At 41.7% G+C, this 25187-nt stretch overlaps 1 protein-coding gene across 2 annotated transcripts in view; it reads right to left on the bottom strand.

Annotated features, from left to right (window-relative positions):
• The window catches only part of LOC117806641 (AT-rich interactive domain-containing protein 1B-like), a 253799-nt gene that overhangs the window by 5064 nt on the left and 223548 nt on the right, over window positions 1–25187 (bottom strand). The window contains exons 12-21 of one of the 2 annotated variants that reach the window (XM_034675619.1): window positions 19596–19732; window positions 17852–17961; window positions 15725–15922; window positions 14467–14682; window positions 12829–13045; window positions 6515–6656; window positions 4479–4648; window positions 3520–3652; window positions 990–1109; window positions 787–862 (exon numbers count right to left, since the gene is read on the bottom strand). In XM_034675619.1, coding sequence (XP_034531510.1) covers window positions 787–862; window positions 990–1109; window positions 3520–3652; window positions 4479–4648; window positions 6515–6656; window positions 12829–13045; window positions 14467–14682; window positions 15725–15922; window positions 17852–17961; window positions 19596–19732 — 1519 coding nt within the window. The remainder of the gene's footprint in view (window positions 1–786; window positions 863–989; window positions 1110–3519; window positions 3653–4478; window positions 4649–6514; window positions 6657–12828; window positions 13046–14466; window positions 14683–15724; window positions 15923–17851; window positions 17962–19595; window positions 19733–25187) is intronic. The other variant, XM_034675620.1, reaches the window with a different exon arrangement.

The following is a 25187-nucleotide window of genomic DNA, read 5'->3' as shown; positions in this document are numbered from 1 at the left end:
ATTTTGGTTTAAACTAGTCTCCAGGTGGTTCTAAATTTAAATCAAACTGGAGATGGTCAGTTTAAAAAACTCATATAAGAAAAAAAAGCATCAAATAAAAACATACACCACAGTAAGTTAGATAACACCCATGTAGTCCTGTCTGTGGACCACTGATCGATCCTTTATTAACATAGCAGCGGCTTGGGGGGCCATTAGCCTAGGTCTCTTTTCAGTTGTCCTCACAAATAAAGGCACAAATGCCCAAAAATATAACAATAAAAACACAAAAACATAGTAGCGGCTCATATAACAAAAACTCTTTTTGAAAATGGTCCCCAAAGAAGTCAAGCCAGGGAGTGAGGGAGAGGGTAAATATAGATTAAGAAGGTGGTTTAGCAAAAACACAGCATTGCCCCCTTCATAAAAATGGGCTAAAATGTCACAAATAAGATAATATATAAGTTATGTATTGATTTTATTTATTGTGTTTTTTATCTGTCTGTAAAGCGACCTTGAGTGCTCTGAAAGGCGCTTCTAAATAAAATGTATTATTATTATTATTATTATTATTATTATTATTATTATTATTAAATATATTACTCATAAATGAAGTTGAAGTAATCTTTGGAAACTTCATGTTCATAACTGATGTTATCTTCTCATCTTGGTTGGCTTATAAAATGTTCCTTTAATATACAAAGTCCTCGCAGAACACTGTTGAACCTCTGAATCGTCATCTCTGAGTTAGGGGTAAACAGAGCTAAATATAAATAAATAAATAAATAGGAACGTGCTCTCTCTCACCTGTTGCTGTGGGTACATCCCTGACGGATGCATCCCGTATGGCATACCAGGAAACTGCTGACTGTAGCCATCATGTCTGAAACACCACAGAGGGAAGAGGAGGATTGTATGACTCATTACTTTGATATGTAAATGATCAGCACCGTTACATAAAGACATTCACTTTTGCTATGGTTAGGACACAAAATCAGGAGCTCACAGACCTCTGCTGTGAAGGGTATCTGCTTGGAGAGTACATGCTGCCATCGCTGTTAGAGGGCCCCATGCTGTTCTGACTCCCAGGGGGGCCCATGCTTCCCTCCATCCCCATCATATGGTCCGGTCTGAGGATCAAACAAAGGAAACACAGTGAAACTTCCAATAAATGCTGATCCTAATTAATTCAGAGTCCCTTTTACAAGTCCACTGTGGCTGCAAGTTTTGACAGATTATCACTAGTCTCAATTAGACGCTGGTATGTATTCATTGCTCGTCTGGTGTCTGTGTAGTGAGGCACCTGTTTTTTTTTGCTTTCACTCAAACGCAACATGCCACATTTACTGATCGCCATGGTGCCACAGAGAAAACAGCAGGACTTTAATGCTGTCAGACTGTCAAGTTTGCACAACAAAAATCAGGATGAGCAGCAGCATGACACTCCTCTGATGATGTTGAGACATTGAGAGGATCCACAGCACGCAAGCACGGCATCTCAGAGTCTCCCTTAAAGTCCTTGGGAGACGTTTTTAGCTGGTTATGAAACAGGCTAAAATAAATAGTGGGGATTTTTATGACCTGAAGAAGCAGACCAGAACATAAGCAGCAAGCCTGACGATTTCTATAATGTACTTTTAATGTAGACTGTGGGGTAGGTGTCTCACCAAGATTTATAGCATGTGCAAAAACAGACTTTTTTAAACTTTCTACTGCAAATATGTATAGTTAATGATACAGTTGATTGTTAAAAGGACAGTAGAAGGAGAAACTATTGTTAGGAAACATTACCTATACATATACAGGACAAGATCAGCAAAGAGATGAGAGGTGCTGCTTTTTCTTCAAAAGGTACCAAAATCGCCCAAAACAGAAGTTCCTCATAGGAAATTTGAAGTTTGTCAGTATAATGCATTAAGAAATCTGCACCTCAGTGAGAGACAGGAAGGATTGGGAGGACTTTGCTGCTTTTGCTGGCTTTATGGATGAAACTAAAGGTTGAAACAACAATTCAAACAAATATTTACTAACTCCACAGGCCCACAAATCTGCACTTGTGAGTGATTATAATAACAGAGGTCTGTCGATTTCTCTCCCCCTCAGTGCAGCAGGACAGCAAGCACTTTGATCAAAAAATAATTAAAAGCATGTCTTATTTAGACACCTGTCTCAAATAGAGGTAGAGTGAGTTCATAATTTCAAACAAAGGTATTAATTGGAGCAACTTCTATTAAACACATCCAGGTGCCTCCGCTCTTCCACTCTGCCATTGAGTGAACTCTGTTTGAAGTCACACACACAGCTGAGTGAAGCTCTCTTCATCAAGGTAGAGGGATCAGATTCCACTGCGAAGCAGGAACTTTGTGAAACAATGGTTAAATAACCATTTAGCATATAAAAATATGGTAGAAACCTTATAACTACTCATAATCTTATGTTTACCCTTAGTGTCTGCGAGTGGGCTTTACAAAAATTTCAGCCAATGAAAAGCATTAAAAAGAGCTTGTGCCAACAATCACTGACTGGAAAGAAATTATCTAAGAAATGTATTGTATGGAGCAACTGACTTTCTCTCTAAGACATGCAACGGAAAAAAGGTTAAAATATTGGAGGAACTGGACAACTTATATGAACATGTAATGATGTCTATGTTTTCTTGCATTCTGCTGTGGAAAAGGTCTTGTTAATGCCTCCTGTGGACAATCTTGAACTAACAGGACCTTAAGGATTTTAAAGAAATTCTTGGACACTAGGGAACTACACATTCATACTATTGAATAACACAGCTCACCACCCCACTATTTGTTTGTTTGTTTGATGACAACTGTCTGTCTTGTGTTTTCACTATTGTTTGTTATATACTTGTTATAAAACAACAAAAATAAAGTTATAAAAAAAGAGCTTGTGACTGAATCCTGTTAAGTGTTTTGTTATTTAAAAAACACAAGTTTGAGGTTTCAGGCCAACAGCAGCATCTAATTATTTTGAATCTGGTGCTAATAGGCTAATCTGAAATAGTTTACTTCTTTATATAAAACAGAACATAATAAGACAAAAATAAAGCATGCAGTTTTACGACTGGAAATGGGATAGTTATGGGGTTACTTATACTTACTTATTTACTGAACATTTGTATGTATTTCTGTATCAATGTATTGTTTCTATCTTGATAAAAGCAGTTCCTGTCTTTGCCAGTTACAACACCAAACATTAATATGCGCAATGTCCACCATGACGAACGATAAACAATTAATTTTAATTAGTGGTAACTTGAACGTTACATCTGGTCAGTAAGCCAGACCAGCTGTTAGAAGTTCGAACAACCCACTCTCATTCCACACTCAGGTTCTGATGACATTCTATGTGCCAGACCTCCCATGCAAACATAAAAACAGAGTAAGTGCAAGTGTGCGGGGGGTCAGTATTGGAGGCTGCTGTATTTTATGGGTTACCAATATTTGAAGGCACATACATAAGAGTCATATGTTAAGAGCTCATTAAGATATAATGAGACTGTCTTCTGTTGATCTGTGTGCTTACCTGCGGTCGTAGCCTGGCCCGTAGGGGTACTGTGAGCGCTGGCTCATGCTCAAGGCTGATGGGGGTCGACCATACATGTCCTGCATACCACTGCCGGGAATCTGGCTGGGCATGTAGGGATCAGCTCCTGCCACTGTGAGGAGGACAGATAAATTAATTGGATGCTCTAAGATTAGGAAAAAAAAAGTAGTGAATCAGAAAGCCTGACCCAATAGGAATAAACAATTGTTTTAATAGAAAAAAGACAAAAAATGTAACAGAGGTTTAACATACTCCTTCAAATAGATTACCCTTATATTCTTCACCACCAGGTGGCAGCCTTCCTCTATGAATATTCACCACTCTCCATGATTAAACCTATTGTTCTGAGGCAGCAACTGTTGTTATGCAGCTAACATCCACCATATTATTCATTCAGACTCCATTCTCCTCAGCCTTCAGAGGAGCCGCTATCCTTTCTAAAACTGCTGTTTGTTCTGAAAACTAAACCACATGAGTTGGTCAAAACAGGTGCTTCTCAGCGGGGTGGAAGGGATGAAAGGTTGGAGACGAGGAGGATGAAAAGGCTGAACAAAGTTAGGATGAGACGAAGGCTAAGCTACAAGGAGATCAGACGAGCTGCTGTGTTTCCGATAAAGGGACGTGTGGTGCAACAATCAGTTCTCATCTCTTTTATAGTTCTAATAGTAAAACACACACATCTGTCCTGATCTGAGACAACATGGGGACTAGGCAATGAATTAGACCGACGAGACTGATGAAAGAAGAAAAGCTGTGGGATGCATTTTGACAACGAGCCATGCAAGGTATGATAACGTTCTAAATTTGAAGGTCTCAGTTTTAAAGGTAGTGTGCGGTTGAAATGACAAAAACAAGGAAACATATTCTGTGACATTGGGAACACAGGTGCAAGGCTCTCTGTTGGGTAAAAAGGGTGTCACAGCTTGTGCTTCACTCACTCTTCCTCATCCCGGCGAAGGGATCCTTGGTGTCGTACTGCATCCTCATCATCATGTCAGGCATGCTGAGGCCCTGCTGGTACGGAGCCGAGGGGGGCAGAGAGCTAGCACGCTTCTGGAAGGCCGGGTCGCTCACCTCAGAGAAGGGGTCCTGAACACTCACACTGCTTCTGGACAGGGTGAGAAAGGAGGAAGGAGAGAGGGAGAAGAGAAGGGAGGGAGAAAGAGAAACGGGAGAGAGTAGAAGGTGAACTACATACACCGAAAATATTTATAAAAATCAACTTAAATGTAGCATTTTTTAAATTTTGTTTTGGGGGTGTTGGTATCAATCTGTATTTAACATTTTGAACATGAATTCAATTAGTTTTCAAAAATATTAAAACATACTAATCAAAAAACTGCCTTTGCAAAATGATCCATTACTGTGGGGTTCTTACTATTACAAGGGTGGCATGAGTATGTCTGCACATATATGTATGAATATCCTCTATTTCTCCCCTGTGATTAACAATCATACCTGCTTTGACCATAAAAATCAAAGAATCATGCAGTAATTTTAATGAGTGTATTTGTTTTAATTCTGAAAAAGGAACACAAAATTGAGCAATGTTAATTTTTTCTTTTGTATCTTAGCTTAATTCTCAAAGGACTTTAAGAGAAGATGAAAGTCCAAAGTAACACTGCAGGGGTGCACTTACACCAGACAATCATAAGTGTACTATGCACAAAGTCTAGTTTGTGTGTTGAACGTGAGTGCTCGGTTTTGTGTTCAAGCATGGTATGCTTCCTGGTCCCTGGAATGATTGGAAGAGGTTGACTTTAGCATGGATGCTCACGCATGAGTACAGGCACAGGTATGCAACATAGACAACTGATACAACAGTGCCTCTAGACTATCATTGTAAACAATAGAGGAATGTAGTTCAAGTTTGTGTGATGCAGACAAGTGGTAGAAAGCAATAAAGTTGCACTAATGTTCTCACTGTTATCATTGTGCTGACTTTGAGACCGCGCTTCTTGCAAACTCAAGATTACATGATGACATAAGATGAAGCATGTGTCAAATTACACGTGATATTTAGGAGGTACTTGTGCTCAGGCCCAGTTGGGGCTGAAGCGATGTGAGTGCAGGCCAGTTGGGGATTGTGGAGGGAGGTCAGAATTGTGCGCCAGCGCAGTACAGGTCAACTGGACCTAATGTGAGTTGGCCCAACAAATGAAATGTGCCACACTGAAACTGAAAGAAAAGCTACAAACAGCCTGTAGCAACACAGCCCAAATACTTGATTTGAATATGTCCTGTCACTGACATGTCAATTAGCCAATTGTAGTTTAGGGTTTTGTTATGATTTAAATAATGCTAGGAAGTGAAATCTTTGGGGAAAAAAACATAGTTAATTAGCTGATAATGTGGTTGGTACATAAACCTCAAACCTGAGAGTGACCTGTGAGGATAACTGTCAAATGCAGGGTCAGTAGTTGAGTGGAAAGTCAAAAGAAGATGAAATAACAATGTTTTAGTAAGGTGCACAAATCTAAAAAAAACTGTCCTTGGTTGCAAACAAAGTGTAGAGATGTTCAAAGATGCTCACACCCTTTATCAAACAAGAAATCAGTAGAGATAGAAGACATTTACAAAAATAAAAAAACTTTCGGCAAAACCTTCTATGGGTTGTGTTTTCAATTTCATCTAGATAATTTAGTAACAGTTCCTATGAAGAACACTATCATAACTGTGCAGAGGGGGGTCTTTGCTTCTAAATTTAGTCCTCTTTGACCTTCCTTAATTCTTAATTCATTATCTAGATTTAAACCCAACACCAACAGACAATCCCTTTAAAAGCAGCCATCTGTGCAGACTAATGCAGTTATCACACTGTAAGGACAAGTGAAAGAGGCAGTAATAGCATTCATTTGAGTGGTAATAATAGTATCAGTAACATAAGTGTTAAAGCAGCATCATTTCATGTAGCTGTAGCAGATCTGTACTGTGGTATAGTGTTAGTAGTGCAGGTTGTGTGTTTGTGTGGTACCTGTTGGGGGGCAGGGGTGTGACTTGTCCCAGAGGGGTGGTAGCAGGTGTGGGGGGTTTCAGATCCCCTGCTGCCTCCGCTGTGGAGCTGCTGCCAGAGGACTGAGGCGTCTGAGGGCCTTGTAGGGAGCCGCCTGAGTTAGCTGGAAAACAAAAGCATCCTTGTGATTTTTTCTGTAGCCAAATGTTTCAGAACATTCAGAGTCAAAACTGCAGGCCTTCCCTGAAGCTCCCAATAAGATCTTGAAGCTGGATTTGAGCTTGAACGGCCATAGTTGGCTTTCTGCTGCAGTAAGGTGCTGTGTTAGAGAGATAACTTTGGACTTAAGGCCAAAGCACTGACTGTGAGGCCCGACATGAGAAGTGAGATTTAGCAAACAGCCAACATGAGGGCAGAGAAGATGAGTGCTGTGGGGCTGCTTTATGGGAAAGAGGAGAAGGAAAGGAGGCAGGAGGAAAGGACATGGAGAGGGAGGAGAGGAAGGAAATATTTCTCAGAGGGATTGCTCACTTAGGCAGTCACAGCAATGATCTGTGTTTGGTAACTGTTTGAGGATGGTTAAGCAGGCCTTTTTCAGGTTTTTTTCATGGAATTGATCAGGGGTTCATGCGGAGGGCTGAGCTAGGGGGCATATGTGTTTAAAAAATGTATAATGTATATGTCTACCAGTGGGATTAATACAATTATGTTTGAGCCAGTACTTAAGCAAACATCTCCCGAGTATGAGCGAGGAGCCTGAGAAAGGGTGTGCTTGTGACCCTCTCCTACAAAAACACACCCCCTCACTGAGACTATCAGAGGGTATGGGTTAAAATTGGATCACTGTGCTCTCTTGTTATGACACCACATTTCTGTGAATTTCTCAGTTCAGATGACTGGAAAATTATAAGAGTGCTGAGCCACAAGGGCCCAACACACAAAGAACCCCCGACCAGATAAAACCAAGGGATACAAATTCCCAGAAGCAGGTTTAATGGAAACTGTGTCCCGTTCCAGCTGAAAGGATGACAGAGACGGAGAAAGAGAGAATAAGAAAGTATCCTAATGAGCATTTAGCGTAAGAAGACTTTCTCTGGAGCAGCCTCAGTGGCCTTTGCCTGCACCGCACGTTTCCACAAGGAAAAAAAAAGAGTGAAGCTTTAAAAATTCATGCTAAATCTGAATTATTCAGTGATACCCCCTGCCTCTGCATCATAGGAGACGGAGAGAAAGAGAGAGGAGGAAAGAAACGGGGAGATGATTATCCCATGATGCTGAGCAGAGGTAGAAGAGAGGGCAGAGAGGGAGCAGTGAGCATTAGGGCTCCTTCTCTTCCTGGGATATCCCCGCTCCAGATAAACATGAACGCGCGCACACACATGCACACGTGGAGCAGTGCAAACAACGGTCGGGTTAGCCAAGGTTAAGAGGTTCACTATTTCTCAAGAGCAGGCAGGCTGACAGACATAATACAGAGCGGTGGGGGAGACGATGGAGGGGAGGTGGAGGAGAACGTGAACTCAAGTGGCCTCTGCTCCACATTTAGAGGGAGAAAGGAATGACAGAGGAGGCGATGAGGGGGAAAAACGTGTGTGTGTGTGTGCAAGTGTGTGTGTTTGCAAAAGGCATGTGGCTGGCGTTTGATGTGTGTGTGCACGGGACAGACTGTGTGTGTATATGTGTGTCAGCGGGTGACATAATCCAGAGGGGTGGTGGTGGTGGTGGTGGTGGTGGTTAAGGGGAAAAAAAAAAAGTCAGTCAGCTGAGCCAGTTTTGTGAATGAAAGGTGACGGCGAGGTCGAGTTTGTTTACGTTCTACATTCCAGTCCTCATTAATCACTCCACAAACACAACGCTACACACATATACACACATATATACACACACCCCACAACCCCCACCAGGCCGCTGGACAAGATCCCTCAGTGACATCATTGGGCTGTCAGTCTATATATAGGCTGGCTGGGTGTCAGTGGGCCACTCTGGAGCAGGAAAGCATTGATACCAGACTGAGACAGATGTACACATAGTAGATGAGTCAGCTGTAGAACCTGTGGTGTTTCTCCTTTCCTATACCAAAACTGGCAATTAATGTAGTTTTTGTCATATACGACGTCTTTCATTTTACTTTTTGTAGCTTTGGATTAATATTTATTGGTTACAATAACAGCAGGTTGTTCAAAACAATTACTTGCTGCTATCAAGGAACAGATGTTAAAACATTTAGAATCAGATGGAGAAAGAAACGAGCATTCGGACAATTCCACAGGCTGTAAACAAGTCAACAACAGTCAGATTATCTTTGCCGCTTAATGAGAAGGTAAACATGAATATGAGAGCACCTGAAATGTCAGTTATAATTAGGGTTGAATGTTTTTCTGTGATTTAAAGGTTATCCCCTCTCAGGACTGAATCCCTCTCTCCTCTTGTTTCCTGGGATCGCTCTTTGTAAGTTAATTGAGATCTTAAAAACATTCAAGCTAACAATTTATTACAAGATGAGTTTATTTTTAATTCATTTCATACGTTTTGCTTTCGTATTCATAAAATGATGTTGAACTTAATGTACTAGAAGAGCAGGTATTCTTAAAACCACACTGCACTTAAGGCAGATAAATCAAAATGCAAACAATACAAAATCACTTCACTGCGTAAGCCATAGATGTGATCCCTCATTGCATTTTTCATGGCTGATTCTTTTACAGCTGAAACAAGTATATGAGGCCAAAATGGAGAAGGGAACTTGGAGGAGTTTGATATCACTGTTATTTAGTCTGGGATTTGTAGAACTTTATTTTCATCAATCTCACTTTTAAACCAGAATCAAACATCATAATATTAATGTTTTAAATATATTAAGTATTTTATAGACAGGGATCTAACTAATCTGTGCACATTTCTTACTTGCATTATTGACTTTGTAAATATACTCTAAATGTACTAATTAGTTCTGTACATATTTTTCTTAAGATACACTAATTTACTTTTTAATTACTAATCATTTCAATCATTTCTATTCTGAGCTTTAACAGGAGAGTCAATTTGGAATTTGAGTTAAGGTTAAAATATTTTTATATTATTCATTTAGTGAACTATTTACGTACAGGTTTACTGAAGTTATTATTTGTGTATTTGTAATATCAGAACCATTTCTAAAGCATCAAGTGGTTGTGACCAAAACATGTTGAATGTACTTCTGTGGTTCTCATTATGTTTACCTGAAGCTTGGTCATCCTTGCCTCTGATTGCTTGGTTCTGTGACATTTGATTGAGTGAAAAGGAAGTGTTAATGTTGTTTGAGTATGCTGTCTGAATGTGGCGACAGTAAAGTGCAATACAGAAAGTTATCCGTCTCCATCCTGCTGTTTCCTTTTAATAGAGTGACCCAACCACCACATGTGGAGCTATTTTTATATGCTCTTTATTGTAATGTTTGCACTTTCGTTAACAAGGTATCATTGTTACAGCACTATTTGTAGAGGCTGAACATTTTTACGAGGACCATATGTACTCATATTATACATATGATATTACTTCAATCAAATGTTGCAGCTTACGCAAATTACAGAGCAAAGCTGCATATCTTAAAGAGTATTATTGACCTTAACATATTTCACGTCACAGAAATCTCTGATTATGTGTCTGACTGTCTCATCAGCTGATGTGAGGAAAATGGTAATCTATGAAAATGATGTGCTGTGATCCCCTTGAATAGATGACAGGGCTCTGAATAATAAAGTGTTATGAGCAATAGAAAACATATACAATTTCATGTGTGTGCGCATATGATAATCATTCATACTGCATATGTGTGTGTGTGTGTGTGTGTGTGTGTATGCAAATGAAGGTAGGTGCTCTTTCCCACCAAGCAGGCAAAGCAATCTGCAGTGTCTCAGGCAGGTGAAGTGCTCTGATGTTCTATTTAAAAGCTGAGGTCACTTTTCTCATCTCCGCTGCAAATTAGAGATGGGACCTTTCTGCTCTGTATCGCTCTGACTATCTCTCCTCCTCTGCTCCTGAACGTCAAAACGATGCAAAGACTCACAGAGAGAGCGGGTAACATACACAAACAAAAGCACCGTTTGTGATCTGGTGTTTAACAGTTTAACTTCACCTGTAAAGCACTGTTATAAAACAAATGTGAGTCCTAGTTTGGAACTTCAAATGTGATTTAATCATTACTTATCTTCGTTATGCTCACAATCACCTCATTAAATCAGTGTTAATATAAAGTCATCACTCTTTGGTTTAAAGGCATGTTTATGTATCCATGTAACGTTCAAGTGTTGTAAGACTAAACTACACTCACAGACACATTGTAAGTTGTTTAGGGGTCAGTTTAGCCGTTTTACAAAAAACATTTCCCTCCTTACCTCGAACAGAATTTGCCACTTGGAAACCAAAGTATCTACATAAGTACCAGAAACGATGCAACATTTTTTGTCACAATAGAGGTAAATTCACCCTTAGGGCCTAAGTCCACTAATAGCAGCTATTTTCTATGCAAAACAATGCAGTTCAGTGCTGTGTCCTTAGCTCAAAATGCCCTCAGCGTCTACTGTTTTTTTTGCTGATGCACTCACAGCACTCTCAGCTGAAAATAGTTCAACTTCTAGATCACTGCTGGGCTGTGTCAGTGACACTTCTTCAGCAGCCAATCAAAATCCAGAAGGGGGTGGACCTCTGATATCAATTTAGGGGTCTGTATGGAGGAGAAGCTCACCACACTTGTTTTTTCCAAGGGTATAATATTCATTTCTAGAGCTGCTGCTAATACCTCACCCAATTCCTATGAATTGTTTTCACAATTTATTTGTAAAATTAGATAGAATAAATACACATATGAAACATACAGAGGATTTTCAAACAGACTTGACACTCACTACAAAGGGAAGCTGACGTGTCACAACATAGCCTTTCACAGGACACAGGTCCTTAAACTGTTAATGCCCTACCTTACATTTGTCTTTGTGTCGAAGTGATAGAGAATGGTGCATTTATTCGAAATAGTTAGGATAGTGTCTCTTTATATAACTCGTTTTAATTCATCATTTTACATTTATTTTCATATTGTCTTGTTTTATTCATTTTAACTCTTCAATTTGTATATCTTATAACATTTTTTATTGCTATTTTAGTACTTTTATTCATCTTAGACTTTTATCTTAACCTTTTCTACTGTCTTAACTAGTCATGTTTTATCTGTTATTTACTTATTTCTTAACTATTTCCCATTGTTGTTTATTTATATACATTTTATTGCATTTGTAGTGCATTCGTCTCCGCTCAGTCTCTATTTCTTTATCCATTTCTGCTCTATGTTTAGTCATGATATATTAGATTAAAAAATATATATTATTATTATTATTAATATTGTTTTCAATCGCTGTAAAGCACTTTGAATTGCATGTGATTTGTAGGAAAGATGCTATATAAATAAAGCTTGATTGATTTTTTGTCTGTTCACAATCTGATCTTAAATCAATGTAGTGCTTTAACTGTCTTACAAACAGGCCTGGTAGTTTAATTATGTGTCCTGTACACAGAGGCTATAGTCCTTGTCGCAGCAGTTGCTGGTTGGACTCCAGCCATGACCCTTTGCTGTATGTCCTCCCTGGCTCTAACGCCCGCATTCCCTGTCTCTCATTAGCTGTCCTATCATGAAGGTAAAAATTCCCCCCGTAAAAAGCTTAAAAAATCGAAGTAACTCCCATGACAGGACAAAACTTGGAAAATAAAGTGTCTGTATTGGGGCTTTAGTTGTATTAGGGCTGTTTTTGCAGTGTTGGACAGAGGTGGTTAATTTACTTTATTTTTGTCTTGTAATAAATCACTTTACTGCCTGAATTTGTGTTGATATAATTAAGTTCTGTTGAATTTGGCAAGTTCCTCTAATTACTTCCTCTTCTGTTTACACCAGCTAACATAACATAGCTCAGACTGCAAACAATACCTCTAACTACGTTGCCTAATCAGCCCCAAAGCTAATAAGCTACAAAAATAAATGCAGCTGTTAGTTCAGGTAAAATGAGTTGGGTCTCTTTAAAACAGTAACCGAAACACAGGGAAAATATACATAACCTGCTAAGTGATCTTTCTCTGAATGTACATATGCTGCCAATATTCCTGCAGTAACTCCTTCATTCCCCCCACAAAGCAGCTACCTCAACTAGGTTTCTAACTAAGCTGTCTTTGTTGTAATGATGTTGTACTCTACATTGTCATGAATACAGATCACTGTTTCTCTGATGATTCCTCACACCTGCAGTAGATCAGCACCACCTGTTGTTTGGCTGCAGACAGATGTGAAAGTGCTGATCTGTTTTCAGGCTTACCAGGTGATGGTGGCTGGATCTTGACCTGCTTCCTGCTGTCCACTCCCGCCATGCTGCTGCTGCTGCTGTCTCCTGGTGGCTCCTCTCCCCTCTCCATCTTACACTCGTAGGCGAACAGATACTGGATGTACTGCTTCTTGAGGGCGCTGGCTGAGCTGCTGGATGTTCCCACATTGAGGTTGGTAGACAGCTCACGCCACTTTTTGTTCTTGTTTACCTGAGAAGACAAGATACTTAAAGTTGAATGAGGATCACTGACCACAGTGAGATAATAGAGTCCTTTCTGTGTGCTGATGTTCCCTCTCTGTACAGCAGAGATTCTCACTGATATAAGGCACAGACCACAATCAAGCTTACAGTGCAACTTGCAGATAGGAGACCCAAGTGAATCAATGTGAGAATCATTTTAAAAATTTGATCAATTATAGTTATAAATGAATACACTACAGTAGCTTCTGGAGTCGTTTTTCGTATTACTTCTTCATTTAAAACAAACAACCGTATAGAACGTAGCATAAAGGAGTTAAGCTAATTTTCAACATGAAAAAATATGAATCTAAATGCCAGTTTTTTTCAACAAAGAGGAAGAAAATGTTTATTCATCTGCATGCAATGGACCTCAACCTTTAAATACAAGCCTGTGAGAAGTCAAACCATACCTAACACTGTGTTCACATCACAGTTTGTTAGTTTATAATAACCCAGTGAAGATACAGATGATTTATAGAAACGAGCAGATACATCATGGATCTGTTTGTGTAATTATCTGTGTCATGCTTTGTTTCTTACTCAGTCCCAAGGCTCAATCTCTCCTGTATTTTCACATCCAGCTGTTACATGATTGACTACATGATCTACATCTCCACATGCTTAAATTGATACGATCGGGAGAGGAAACCTACGAGCGGTTGACTGTAGTCCATAATAATTCACTGTGGTGAAGAAAGATATTTTTCTGGTTGTTGATCACGTGGACTATTTTGTCAGTTTTTACACTGTAGGGGGAAATGCCAATCTCAAGTTTAATCCTTTTTTTCAACTGATACATAGAAGAACTGTAGAAAACAAAGTTTTATTCTACTTTGTCACTTCAGTTTGTAATTATCCTCCACGCTGCACCTCACGCAGCTCTCCCTGTGTGCGTCTGCATCTCTGTCTTTTTTTAACGTTTCTTTTAAGGCTGATGAAAGTGAAGTGAGAGAGAGAGAGAGAGAGAGAGAGGGGGAGTGATGATAGTGTTCTTATACTTTGTTTTATAGGTGTTTGTGCCAGAAAAGTCAACCTGTGTTTTCAACCTCCTACTGCTACACGTTGAATCGAGGCAGAGTGAGAGAGCCTAAGTCCCTGACGTGACAATATGACATGATATTGAAAAAGGTTTTGGTAACATATCTGAAAATTACCATCACAAAGTTATGTATTAATGTTGTGAGGAATGAAACCTGCAAGTTGCACTTTAACACAGAAAACAATCCCTTACATAGTGAGACACTTTATGCTTTTGTGCCTGCTGTAACCACATGCAAATTGATTTATTTCTTTGAAGTCATCTCAAAACGCTTTAATTTTCTATAATTTGTTGGTTATCCCTTTAACTATCCCATCATATCACCGGTATCTGTGCCACTTATGCATTACCATAGCGAGGCCTCCTATCTCCCGCACTGCGATGTAGAGCTTCCAGAGGTCCAGTGGCTTCTTGCCCACAATGGGAAGCTGGGCAACAGGTGTGCCCCGCTCCTCCATGAAGTTGAGGTATCGCTCCACCCAGCTCCGCCTCTCTGGTTCCACACCCAGCTCAAACAGCCGTGTGATTCGCTCCCCAGTGAGGGATGAGGAATTAGGGTTGGTTTTCTGGAGGAGAAAAGTTATTTTATTGTATTAATAAAGTGGGGGACCAAGTGGCAACTTCCAGTCTTGATAAATTAAGTCAATGCTTCAGTGTTAAAAACTGCAGTTCCTCAAGCGTCCACCTGAGGCTGGCTCCAAAAGCCCCGGAAGCCACATAAACACCCATTCTAAGAAGCCTATCTTTGCAACAAAATAAACATCTAAACATCGTGAATTTTTTTTTGGTCTGAATAGCTGATTTCTCTTTTTGCATTACACTTTACAAGGGTAATCTTTTTGTTCTATTACTTTGTATTATCAGGGGCACAACTGACATGACTGACAGACAGGCATACTGCAGCTGTCAGAGGGGAGGCTAAAGGCCCGCCTCAACTCCACCTCTGTGCCTCTTGGTAGGTTGACTAAATGCTGCAATTGGCTTCAAACTCTGCTTTAGAAACCAATGGGTGACAACACTGAGACCATGTCCATGTTTTATAAAGTCTATGGTGGGTGCTTAGTTGTTATCATTTCTAAATGTCATGTGCAATGTTCAAAGGCATGTAAGTGTTTCATCTCATCAATTCCTGTACAGCAAGCAAAGACAATGGATCCTTAAAATCCAGAAAGACAATGGGCCATATTTTCAGTTTGAAACATATTGAGAAACTCACCAGCCACAGAACACAGCTAATGTCAGCACTTCCTGGTTACATTTATATGAGACTCGCAGATACGATTAAAAAGTTGCAACCTTTGTACAAACAAGCAAAATTATTGTTTTCTGGTTGACAACTTAAGTAGAACTAACAATGATGTGACTGTTTATTTTTGTCCTATGTTCACTAGCCATATCAGTAGGCTACTGTACGCGTGGATGTCGGTGGTTTTACCTTCAATATCGGGAAATATAAGCCCCAACTGAGTTGCTGTATTGTTACATATGGAGATGTTGGCAAATTCATCAGCACATTTGTTTATTTGCTTATTCTTACTCACACCAGATCTCATTCAGTAAAAGCACACATCAATTAGTAACCACCGTGTTTGATTTTCTAGCGCTTACAGGGCTCGAGGGGGTCTTGAGGGGCCAGGGGGGGCTGCTGATGCTGTCACTGTCATCTCCATGGTATGAGGACAGGCTGGCAGGGCTGGGTGAGAGTGGGGAGGGCACGGGTAGAGCACCTCCTGGCGTGGCTGGCTGGGACACACACTGCTGGGAGCCGCTGCTGTTGTTGTTGTTGCTGTAGCCGTCCTGGAGCTGCTGAAGAGAAAGAGAGGATTTTAGTTTTCTCTGATGAAGGCATTCATCACTGTTGGTTTCTTTGACGCACCCTCTCAGTATCTGTGTTAATTACAATAGTGTTGCCTATACAACGAGTCTATACAATGAGTGAAGAAGTGTTTCTATTTCTGTTTCAATGCAAATGTTTGGATCAAGGGATGCCAAGCACATCATGTGCAGTACAGAGGTACAATTTTGAAGAAGAGAACACTGATATGATATTTCTAAATAAAGATTAGATGTTGTTATAAGCAGAACCTTCAAAACAAAAATAAATATTGCAGTCTAATTTATGTAGTGAATTAAAAATAGGTTTTTATCTGTCATGTAAAGTGAATTAGAAGTTTTGTGATGAATAAAATAAAATGACACAAGTTCACTACCGGTACATTAAATACTTTGAAATAATTTAAAACTGAAGAAAATGTCTTTTTATCACGTTCAGACACTGAAATGACCTCAGCAGTAAAGAATTGTGCATGTGTGTGATATATATTTTGTACATCTTACAGCTGTTATATCTTCTTACATCAATGTATTTGTGAGCGTGCAAGAGATTTAAAACAAATGCAGTTAATAACTAAAAACCGGTCTGTATATGTGTGTCTGCATGTAATACTCCATGTTAGCTGACATGGGTGTGTTAGAGGCTGCGTTGTGTGTGTGTGTGTGTGTGTGTGTGTGTGTGTGTGTGTGTGTGTGTGTGTGTGTGTGTGTGTGTGTGTGTGTGTGTGTGTGTGTGTGTGTGTGTGTGAGAGTGAGTGTGAAAGAGACTGAGAAAGAGGGAACAACAGCTTGACAAGTGCTTCTGGTCTGTGTACAGAATGCTCGTGTCAGCAAAACCTTATCTTTCTCCTTCTCATTCTCTCCCTCTCCTTCCTTGCCTCCCTCTCTCTCTCTCTCGCTCTCTCTCTCTCTCGGCAGACAGATCATCTCTTTTGGGAGCACTGGGGGTCTTTCTGGCTGCTCTGACTGCCTTAAATAATTCAAAGGCCCTACTACCGTAATCAGCAAAAGAAAAGACAGGGATTTGGAGGGAAAAGATGTGTAGTGGATGTGATGGAGGCATGCGTGTGTGTTTGTGCACTTTTTCTTGTTGTGTGTGTGTGTGTGTGTGTGTGTGTGTGTGTGTGTGTGTGTGTGTGTGTGTGTGTGTGTGTGTGTGTGTGTTTGGGTGTGTGCATGGGGGGGGGGGGGGGGGGGGGGGCTGTTAAGCAAAAACAAGGGGAGGGGGTAGAAAAGAGCAAAGAGCAGACTTCTGTTGTTGCTGAGCTGAGCCAAGCAGAGCTGCAATTGTAGGGCAAAATGAGAAGTCAGCATTGTGTTTTGGGATGTTTGTGAGTGTGTGTGTATGTGTGTGAGAGTGAGGAGGCACTGAGGAGGTAGTGTCTGAGAGAAAGATGCTGTATATGTGTGTGTCTGTTTGTGTGACTGAAAAGGACAGCATGTGGCTTCATGTCTGAGTGTAGAATGAAATTAATAAATACATATGATGCATGTATGTGTGTGTAGAATATTATGCACAGTATTGCTGCGTTGTTTGCATGTGTGTATGCATTAGTGTGCCGCAGATGCCGAGCCCTCTCTTTCTCTATGAGTCTATGTTTTTTTTTTTTTGCAGCTCGGGCTGCCAAAACATCAGCAAGAAGAGAATGCTGCGGGCGAAAAACAAAGCGAGGAAAACATTAGGAATGGTAAATGTTAAACAAATCATTAAATATGGCGAGAAAATAACAGAGAAGCAGCCCACTGTGCTGAGGCAGCATATGCTGATCAGATTTGGTTTGCTTCATTAAGGGCAAGCAAGATCAAAAAACAAAACAAAACACACACAAAAAACAAGAAGAAGGAGCGGGAGAGAGGGAATTGCAGAGGAAGATGTGAAGAAGAAAAAGGTCAGGGAGGCACCTTTGGTTTATGAGGCTCGTTGGTGTTGGCGGAGCTGCTGTCGTCTTTTAGGTCCGTTTTTGGTTTCCCATCTGGGCTCATCATCCCGTCGACAGATGCTCCCATAGCTCCTTCAACAAGAATTAAGACACATGGACTTAAAAATGTTTGCACTGAACCTTTAACTGAAAGAAAAAAATCTGACTGAAGATATTTCATGAGAGATAGCTTTGTGCTTCGGTCACAAGGAAAATAATTGTCTCAGTTGAACTGATGTTGAACTTGCATGATTTATTTTTATAGAAGCTTCATCCTAACAGGTATCCTTTCAACGCAGCAGAATGAAGAGGTGTACTTGGTATCTTTTTGTATTAGGCCCCATTCAGTGTGCTTAACTCCCTAAAATGAACGTTCCCTTCTTTATGTGTGCTGAAAGCAGCTGCATAATAGCTTTCATAATGTCACAGACAAAGTCAGACAATATGAAATAATTTGATGCCTTTCTGCAGTTTTAAACCTTATATTCTCTCTTTCTGTTTTCTCAAGGCCCCTCTTAAGCCTGTCCAGCCGTTCATCTCAAAGGAGAGATTGTGAAAGAATCGTATAAAAAGACTGCTGCTTAAGGAAGACGTTGCAAAGAGAATGAGATAAGACTCGACTAAAAGCGAGCCAGTGTGCTCTTTCAACCTTGCCGGCTGCACGTTGTCGGTGTGGGAGAAATCATCCATGTTCTCACACATTCAAAGAGACGACAGAAAGGGAAGGTTGGCATTCAAGAGATGTTGGCTGACAAGAAGACTTGTTTCTGTTTTCAAAGACGTTTGTGTACCTTCAAGTGAAGAAGAGTTAAGATCCTTAAAGACTACTTTTTTATAGCGCCAGCTGCATATTTCTTATTAACAGAGAGAAAGGGTCCTTGGATGCAAGGCTCTCCTCTTTATTTTTCCCTGTGTGTGCTGCAGCACGGTGGGAAAACTAATGGCTTTTTACCGTGCCCAGGGGCAAACCAGATGAGTTTTCAGGAACCTTGGCACTCTAATTCCTTTGAAGTTTCTCCAAATGTCACGCATTCTGATATTTGGTTTTGAATAAAAGGCGCCTTTCATTTTTGGAGCCACAGAGCACTCTGAGGTGCGTTTAGCAACAATGCAGCGGGGTGAAGGGCTGAACGAAAAGGGGATGCACCACATTAATCTTTGCTCACTGGAGGGCCAGCTCTACAGAGAAAAAGTAGGAGCTCTGTGAAAGTAGCTAGCGTTCTTGATTTCTTTTCCTTTTAGTATCTTTGCCCCTTCTGGTCCTCTCTCGCTCTCTCTGCCTCTGAATGGGAACAGTCCTGACATGGTTCTGCCGTACATTCAATGTAAACACATAGGTTAATGTGGCTCACTGTGGTGTCTAACATGTACACCCAGGGCTGTGATTTCTTATTCAACAGGTCCTTGTCTGTATTATCAGTGTGTATTCTGTACATTGAATTGGAGATAAGTCAGTGGAGCTGGGGTCATGACTTCATTTGAAAGCTTTGTGTGTGTGTTGATGGAGGGCTGAAGGAGGCTGACAGCCGTGTGAATGGGTTCAGCTCTGAAGAGAAATCAAGATAATTTACACGACTTATCCTTTCCCAGTTTTGTATTTTGTTAAGTTTTGTTTGTTTGGCAGTCGACACCTGCTTTGCTTATGTCTGCTCTTCTTGTATGCCTCATTTAAAGTTCTCATACCTTGAGAAAACAAAGAGCTTCTACTGATTAGCATTTTGTTTTACCTGAAGGTGGCATGTTGTAGGCTGGACCTTGTGCGTTTCCCATCGCCGAACCGTTGTTCCCCGTCGGCTGGCTGTAGGGGACGGTGGTAGTCATGGTGCTCACTGGGCTCATGCCAGGGCCTTGATAGCTGCCCTGCCTGCCAGAGAAAGAGCAGAAAGATGTGAGGGGGATTTGTGGAGTTGAGATTTGCGATGTAATGGCAGGCTGTGGAGAGATAAGTGGGTCACAGTGAAAGCTGTGGAGGAACAGAAGCTACAAAATGGCACAAAGATGGTATTTGGCAGTGTGTCTCCGCCATAGTCCTTTATGGTTGTTGTAAAAACCAAGCAGCATGTATATCTGGAAGTGGCAATAAAAGGCACAGAGCACAACATGCCTCTGATCAAACAAACAGCTGAAGATGAGCGTGTCACTTCAGAAAAGAAGAAAAACTCTCCCATCCCCTCTTTTCTGCTCCTCTCTGCCACAAATCCCTCCACCCGACCCCCCCCCCCCCCCCCCCTCTGCTCCCTCTCTTCCTCCCTCTCTCCTTCTCCCACAAGTCATAATTTAACTAATTAAGGTGTGCTTTTGGAGAGGATCATGTTATTTGTTGCCATGGTGACAGCAGAAATCAATCCCGCTCAATCTCTCTGCCTCTCTCTCAAGCGGCTCATCACATGGTGTTGCAAGTGACATCAGAGGGGCTTATCTGCAACCTGCTGAATGCTACCCATCCATGAGTGTGTGTGTGTGTGTGTGTGTGAGTGTGTGTGTGTGTGTGTGAGTGTGTGTGTGTGTGTGTGTGTGTGTGTGTGTGTGTGTGTGTGTGTGTGTGTGTGTGTGTGTGTGTGTGTGTGTGTGTGTGTGTGTGATTGAAGGCAGCGTCTATCATTGCATGCCAGGCAGGCAGGCCAAAGCCGGTGACACGGGGGCTGAAAGGGAACACCATGTTTGGAACAATTTGCTCTGTCTCCTGCTGACTCAAGATTATCTCCTGGACAACCATATAAAGAAGATTGGGAGAAAGAGGGGAGACAGATGGAGAGGGGGGAAAAAAACATGTGAGCTGAAGAGAGAGAAAGGGAGGCCTAAAAGACTGACAGAAAAGAGGGGAAAAGTAAAAGAGTGAGAATATAACAAAATGAAAAAAGAGGACTGGGGAGGAAGAGGTGGGAAGGGGCCGAAAAGTGAGAGATTCAAACGGCAGAGAGACATAACGTGGAGAAAGACAGGGTGTGAAGAGAGAAGGAAAGAAATGTCAGCAAAGGGAGACATCAATACACCACAAGGAGGAGTGTTCAGTCCAAAAAGCAACACGCTTCTATGTGGAGGAAAAGAAAATGCTAACAGGATTTATGTCAGTCAATTCCTTCTAACTGGCATCTCTCTCTCTGTCACACACGCACACAGACACATAGTGTAATACCTCATGTTGGAACCGATACACATAGCCTAAGAGGAGGGATTGGCTTGGTAAACCTCCCCATAATCTCATCTCACAGATGTAATTAGTCATAGAGCACGGCTGATGATACATATGTAATCCCTCTATGGGGGCCGAGGTGCACTGGGGAGCTCCATGGCAAAGAAACAAGCTCACACCAAATCCACACTTATCTGGCCCCGTTTCTCTACAACAGGGGGGAAATATAGACTCCTTCTTCTCTGCCTACGTGTTCCCTAACAAGCTTTGTGTGAGTCAAGACACAGAAATAAATGTACCTTTTGATCGCAGCACCTTCTCTCTCAAGTGAAAATTTATTCTGCATGCAAAAACTCCGGCGCTGAAAACCTGCGAGGAAAAATAAGTTTGGAGACGCCAAATGCCTCCGAAACTGATTTTCCATACTGTAAAGACGCCCTGCACCCACCTTGAGCAATATAAGCAGAAGCTCTCATGTGTATGGTGAAGTATCCAAATCAACAACAACAACAACAGCGGTTGGAGGTTTTTTTTCCCGACTGTGGCGCTCTCCCATTATGACTAATTCATGTCATAAAAAAGCCCATTAGAAAGCACTTGATGGAGGCATTGCACAGCGTTTAATCACACTTAATATATGCATGTGCTGCTATCGGGGAAAGAAAAAAAAAAACGGCACAGCGCATTCATCTTGCTCTCGGGCACCTTTGTGCCAGGGAAAAAAAAAACATCCTGTTGCGGCAGAGAGAGAGAAAGAGTGAGTGAAGGAGGAGAGAAAGCAAGGGAGAGAGGAATAAAGAGAGGGGAAGAAAAGTAGAAGGGAGATGAGGGGGGAGGGAGGGAAATTAAGGCAAGAGAAGCTTGGGTAGTGTGTGTATGGGTCCCTGGTGGACCGGTGGGGGGCGTATTCTCAGCTCAGGGCCCCAGAGCTGGAGGTGAGCGCTGTTCCATGAGAGTGAGCCGAGGGAACAAATGCTGAAACATACGCATGCGCGCACACACACATACACACACATACACACACACACTGACACACAGTGAGAAACAGGCAAACATCCATCTGAAGACCAGGGCATTGCTCTCTCAGTTTGTTGTCTGGGAGCGACCTGAGGAGAGGAAGAGAGAAGCAGTGCAGAGAAACTCCTTTTCTGATATTTCTGGAGTCTTAAAGAAAAGGTTTGCACTCTAATGTTTATTTGAAAGACGAATGAGATAAAGCTCCAGTGTTCAAATCTTTTGTTTTGCCTGACCAGACAACATTAAGGGGGAAAAAACAGCATTCGACAGAATAAAAGTAAAAAACCTTTAAAAACAAAAAGCAGAAGCACGTTGCTTTTTTTTTTCACCTGAGACTCCTAAAACAATATCTGCTCTTCTATTGTTTTTTATTCATTCAGTGCCGTCCTTCACACACACACACACACACACACACACACACACACACACACACACACACACACACACACACACACACACACACACACACACACACACACACACACACACACACACACAAACTTACTCACTCACTCACTCACTCACTCGCTCGCTCACACACACACAGAGCCCTCTCTCTCTCTTTTATATTCAGTCCACATGTGTGAAGGGCATCAGAGAAGGCCACATTCACACCATGGGCAGTGTGTATGTGTGTGTGTCAGTGTGTGTTTGAGCGTGTCCTTGTGTTCATACGCGGGCTGGGCGCTGTTGCCAAGGGGATGCCATGGTTACGAGGTGCCAGCCAACCAGCTGACGGTGTCTCTCTAGAAGTGGCAGCGCCTTTGTCCTTCATTCGTGGTGACAGGCGGCGCTGATGCCTCCCAGCGCCGCTAACTGGACGAGACAGCAGAAGCTCTGGGACTGCAGGAGTGTGTGACGGCTGAGCGTGGCTCCCTATCGATCCCTGCGCTTTATGTGTGTGTATGTGTGTGTGTGTGTGTGTGTGTGTGTGTGTGTGTGTGTTTGTGTGTGTAAAAGAGTGTGCAGAAGAGAGTGAGAGGAAAAAAGCGCCAGAGAGAGGCTTCTGGATGGAAGGATGGAGTGGATCGGCTGGAGGCCATGAATTATATATGGACCCAATCTGTTCTCAGGGCAGCTCGGGCTCGTAGCTCCTCCAAACTCCTGACTCGACTCACCACCATTACACACATACACACAAACACACACACACATATATACAGAAGGGAGGCCGGAATAAACCTCTCACAAAAAATAAAAGGACAGCTTTTAACATATTAAATCCAGAGAAAAGCTTCTCTTCTCCTCTCCCTCCCTCCTTCTTTCCCAAACATCAAACAGCTCAGGATGGATGGAGGAGAAGCCATTTATTTTGCCCATCTAATGAAAGCAGAGCGCTCCGCAGCACTGCCAAGACTGCGAGCGACAAAGCGCCACAGGCAGCATCCCCCGTTCTTGACATTCAAGCGCTGCTCTTATTTATTTAGCAAATTTACTTACTAAGGAGGTCAGAAATGAATTATTTGGCGAGGATTTGCCTGGGAGCACTCTCCTCTCCTCTCTTCTTCCCTCTTCCAACATTTTCTCCCTTCAATTTCCCTTTGATTTACGGCTGTTTTTTTTCCCTGAGCTTTGCTCTTCTCTTGCTAAATGCTTATTTTTTCGACAGAGCCCGTTCCTATAGCTCCAGGAACTTTTAGTAGAGTGTCGCCGGCAGCGCTGGAAAGTCATTTGAAAAGCCAATTCTGTCCTCTGAAGCTGCTGCCAAGAAAAGCTTATACCTTTTAATACTTTCTGTTCCCTTCTCTTTTCCAAAAAAAAAAAAAATCCCCAACATCAATCCACAGACCCAAAAAATGTTGTACCGTACCTTTCGCTCAAACAAAAATGCCACCTCCTCCATGCTGACAGGCCTGACACAGTCCGTGTTATTTGAACATAACATGTCAGAGTTTTTACACTGTAATTCATCATACTGACAACTGGCAGCCTGGAACGCACAAAAAGTTAACTTTCATGAAACTGATGCTATTTTCCACAAAAATAATATCATTTCAAGATTGACAACCATCTATTTCTGAAATTGGGTAGCATGGCATGAACATTCAACAGTCACATTTTACTTTCACTTCAACCAAAGATGACTGAAATTAAGATTAGCATAACTTTGTGTGATTTTCTTGTTACGGTAAAAGCCTTACTCCATCACATTACTCTTTATAATATTGAACATCTAATGGAGCGACAGGTTTCTTTTTGTTGCCAAAACTCTCCAGGTCAGCACTGTTTCCCCTTAACCAACAATCAAGCTGATTATCTGATAAAAGCAGGACTCTTTTGGTTTCAGTCCGCCACTGGAGGAAAAAAAAAAAAGGAAAAAGAGGAGGGACAAAACCACTCAAGCCACACTTTATGAAGATTTAATCACGACCCTCTCCTGCTGCCATGGGACACCAGAAGAGGCCCTCCTCTGTTCATTTGGCATTCTTTTCACTCTGCATAATGAAGCTGGAGTGTGTTTGCCGGTGTGAGGATGTGTGTAAGTCAGCAAGGATTTGGAGGTGGAAATGTAGAGGTATTTTTAGCGGGGATGTAGTGAAAACGAGGAAAAGAATGAGAGAGCAGACGCTGACTTCACTGTTAACTAGCCCCTGATTTGGAAGGTCGAGCTGTGACAGTTCACTCTGGGTTCGGTGCATCAAAGAGTGAAACAAGACATTGCTCTACGACTAACAACTTGTTTCTCAGACAGAAAGGAACTAGGTCTGAATGTTTCACGATGTTGCGCTGAGAACTGGAGTGCAAACGGGGTACTGGAGCCTTTAACTGCAGGTTTTTCGGAGGCCAATTTTCTCCTGATCTCCTTCAGATGTTCTAAAGTGGGATCTGAGGAAGAAAAACATAACAAGGCTGTGCTGGAGACGGCGGAGAACAAAAAGCAAATTGGGAGGAAGAAAGTCAGAGGGAGATGAAACAGTCTGGGTAGGATAACAGAGCTGCGCAGAGACGGAGAGGGCGATACAGTTGGGAGAGTTGGTGAAAAGAGTGGAACAGGTGGGAGGAGAGAGAACAGACGCAGACGGGGATGAAAGAGGTGGAATGAGTGATGGAAGACAAGACCAACTCTGAGGGTGAGACAAGCAGCACAGGAACTGGAGTATTCTGCAAAATTGTCCATCATAACAAAACAGCTCGGCTCTTTTTATCAGTCAAAAGCACTTTTTGCTTG

The sequence above is a fragment of the Notolabrus celidotus genome, chromosome 22 (genome assembly GCF_009762535.1).
Source record: "Notolabrus celidotus isolate fNotCel1 chromosome 22, fNotCel1.pri, whole genome shotgun sequence".
Classification (NCBI taxonomy): domain Eukaryota; kingdom Metazoa; phylum Chordata; class Actinopteri; order Labriformes; family Labridae; genus Notolabrus; species Notolabrus celidotus.
Note: the sequence above shows the minus strand (reverse complement) of the source record. Positions and strands in the feature narration are given on the sequence as shown.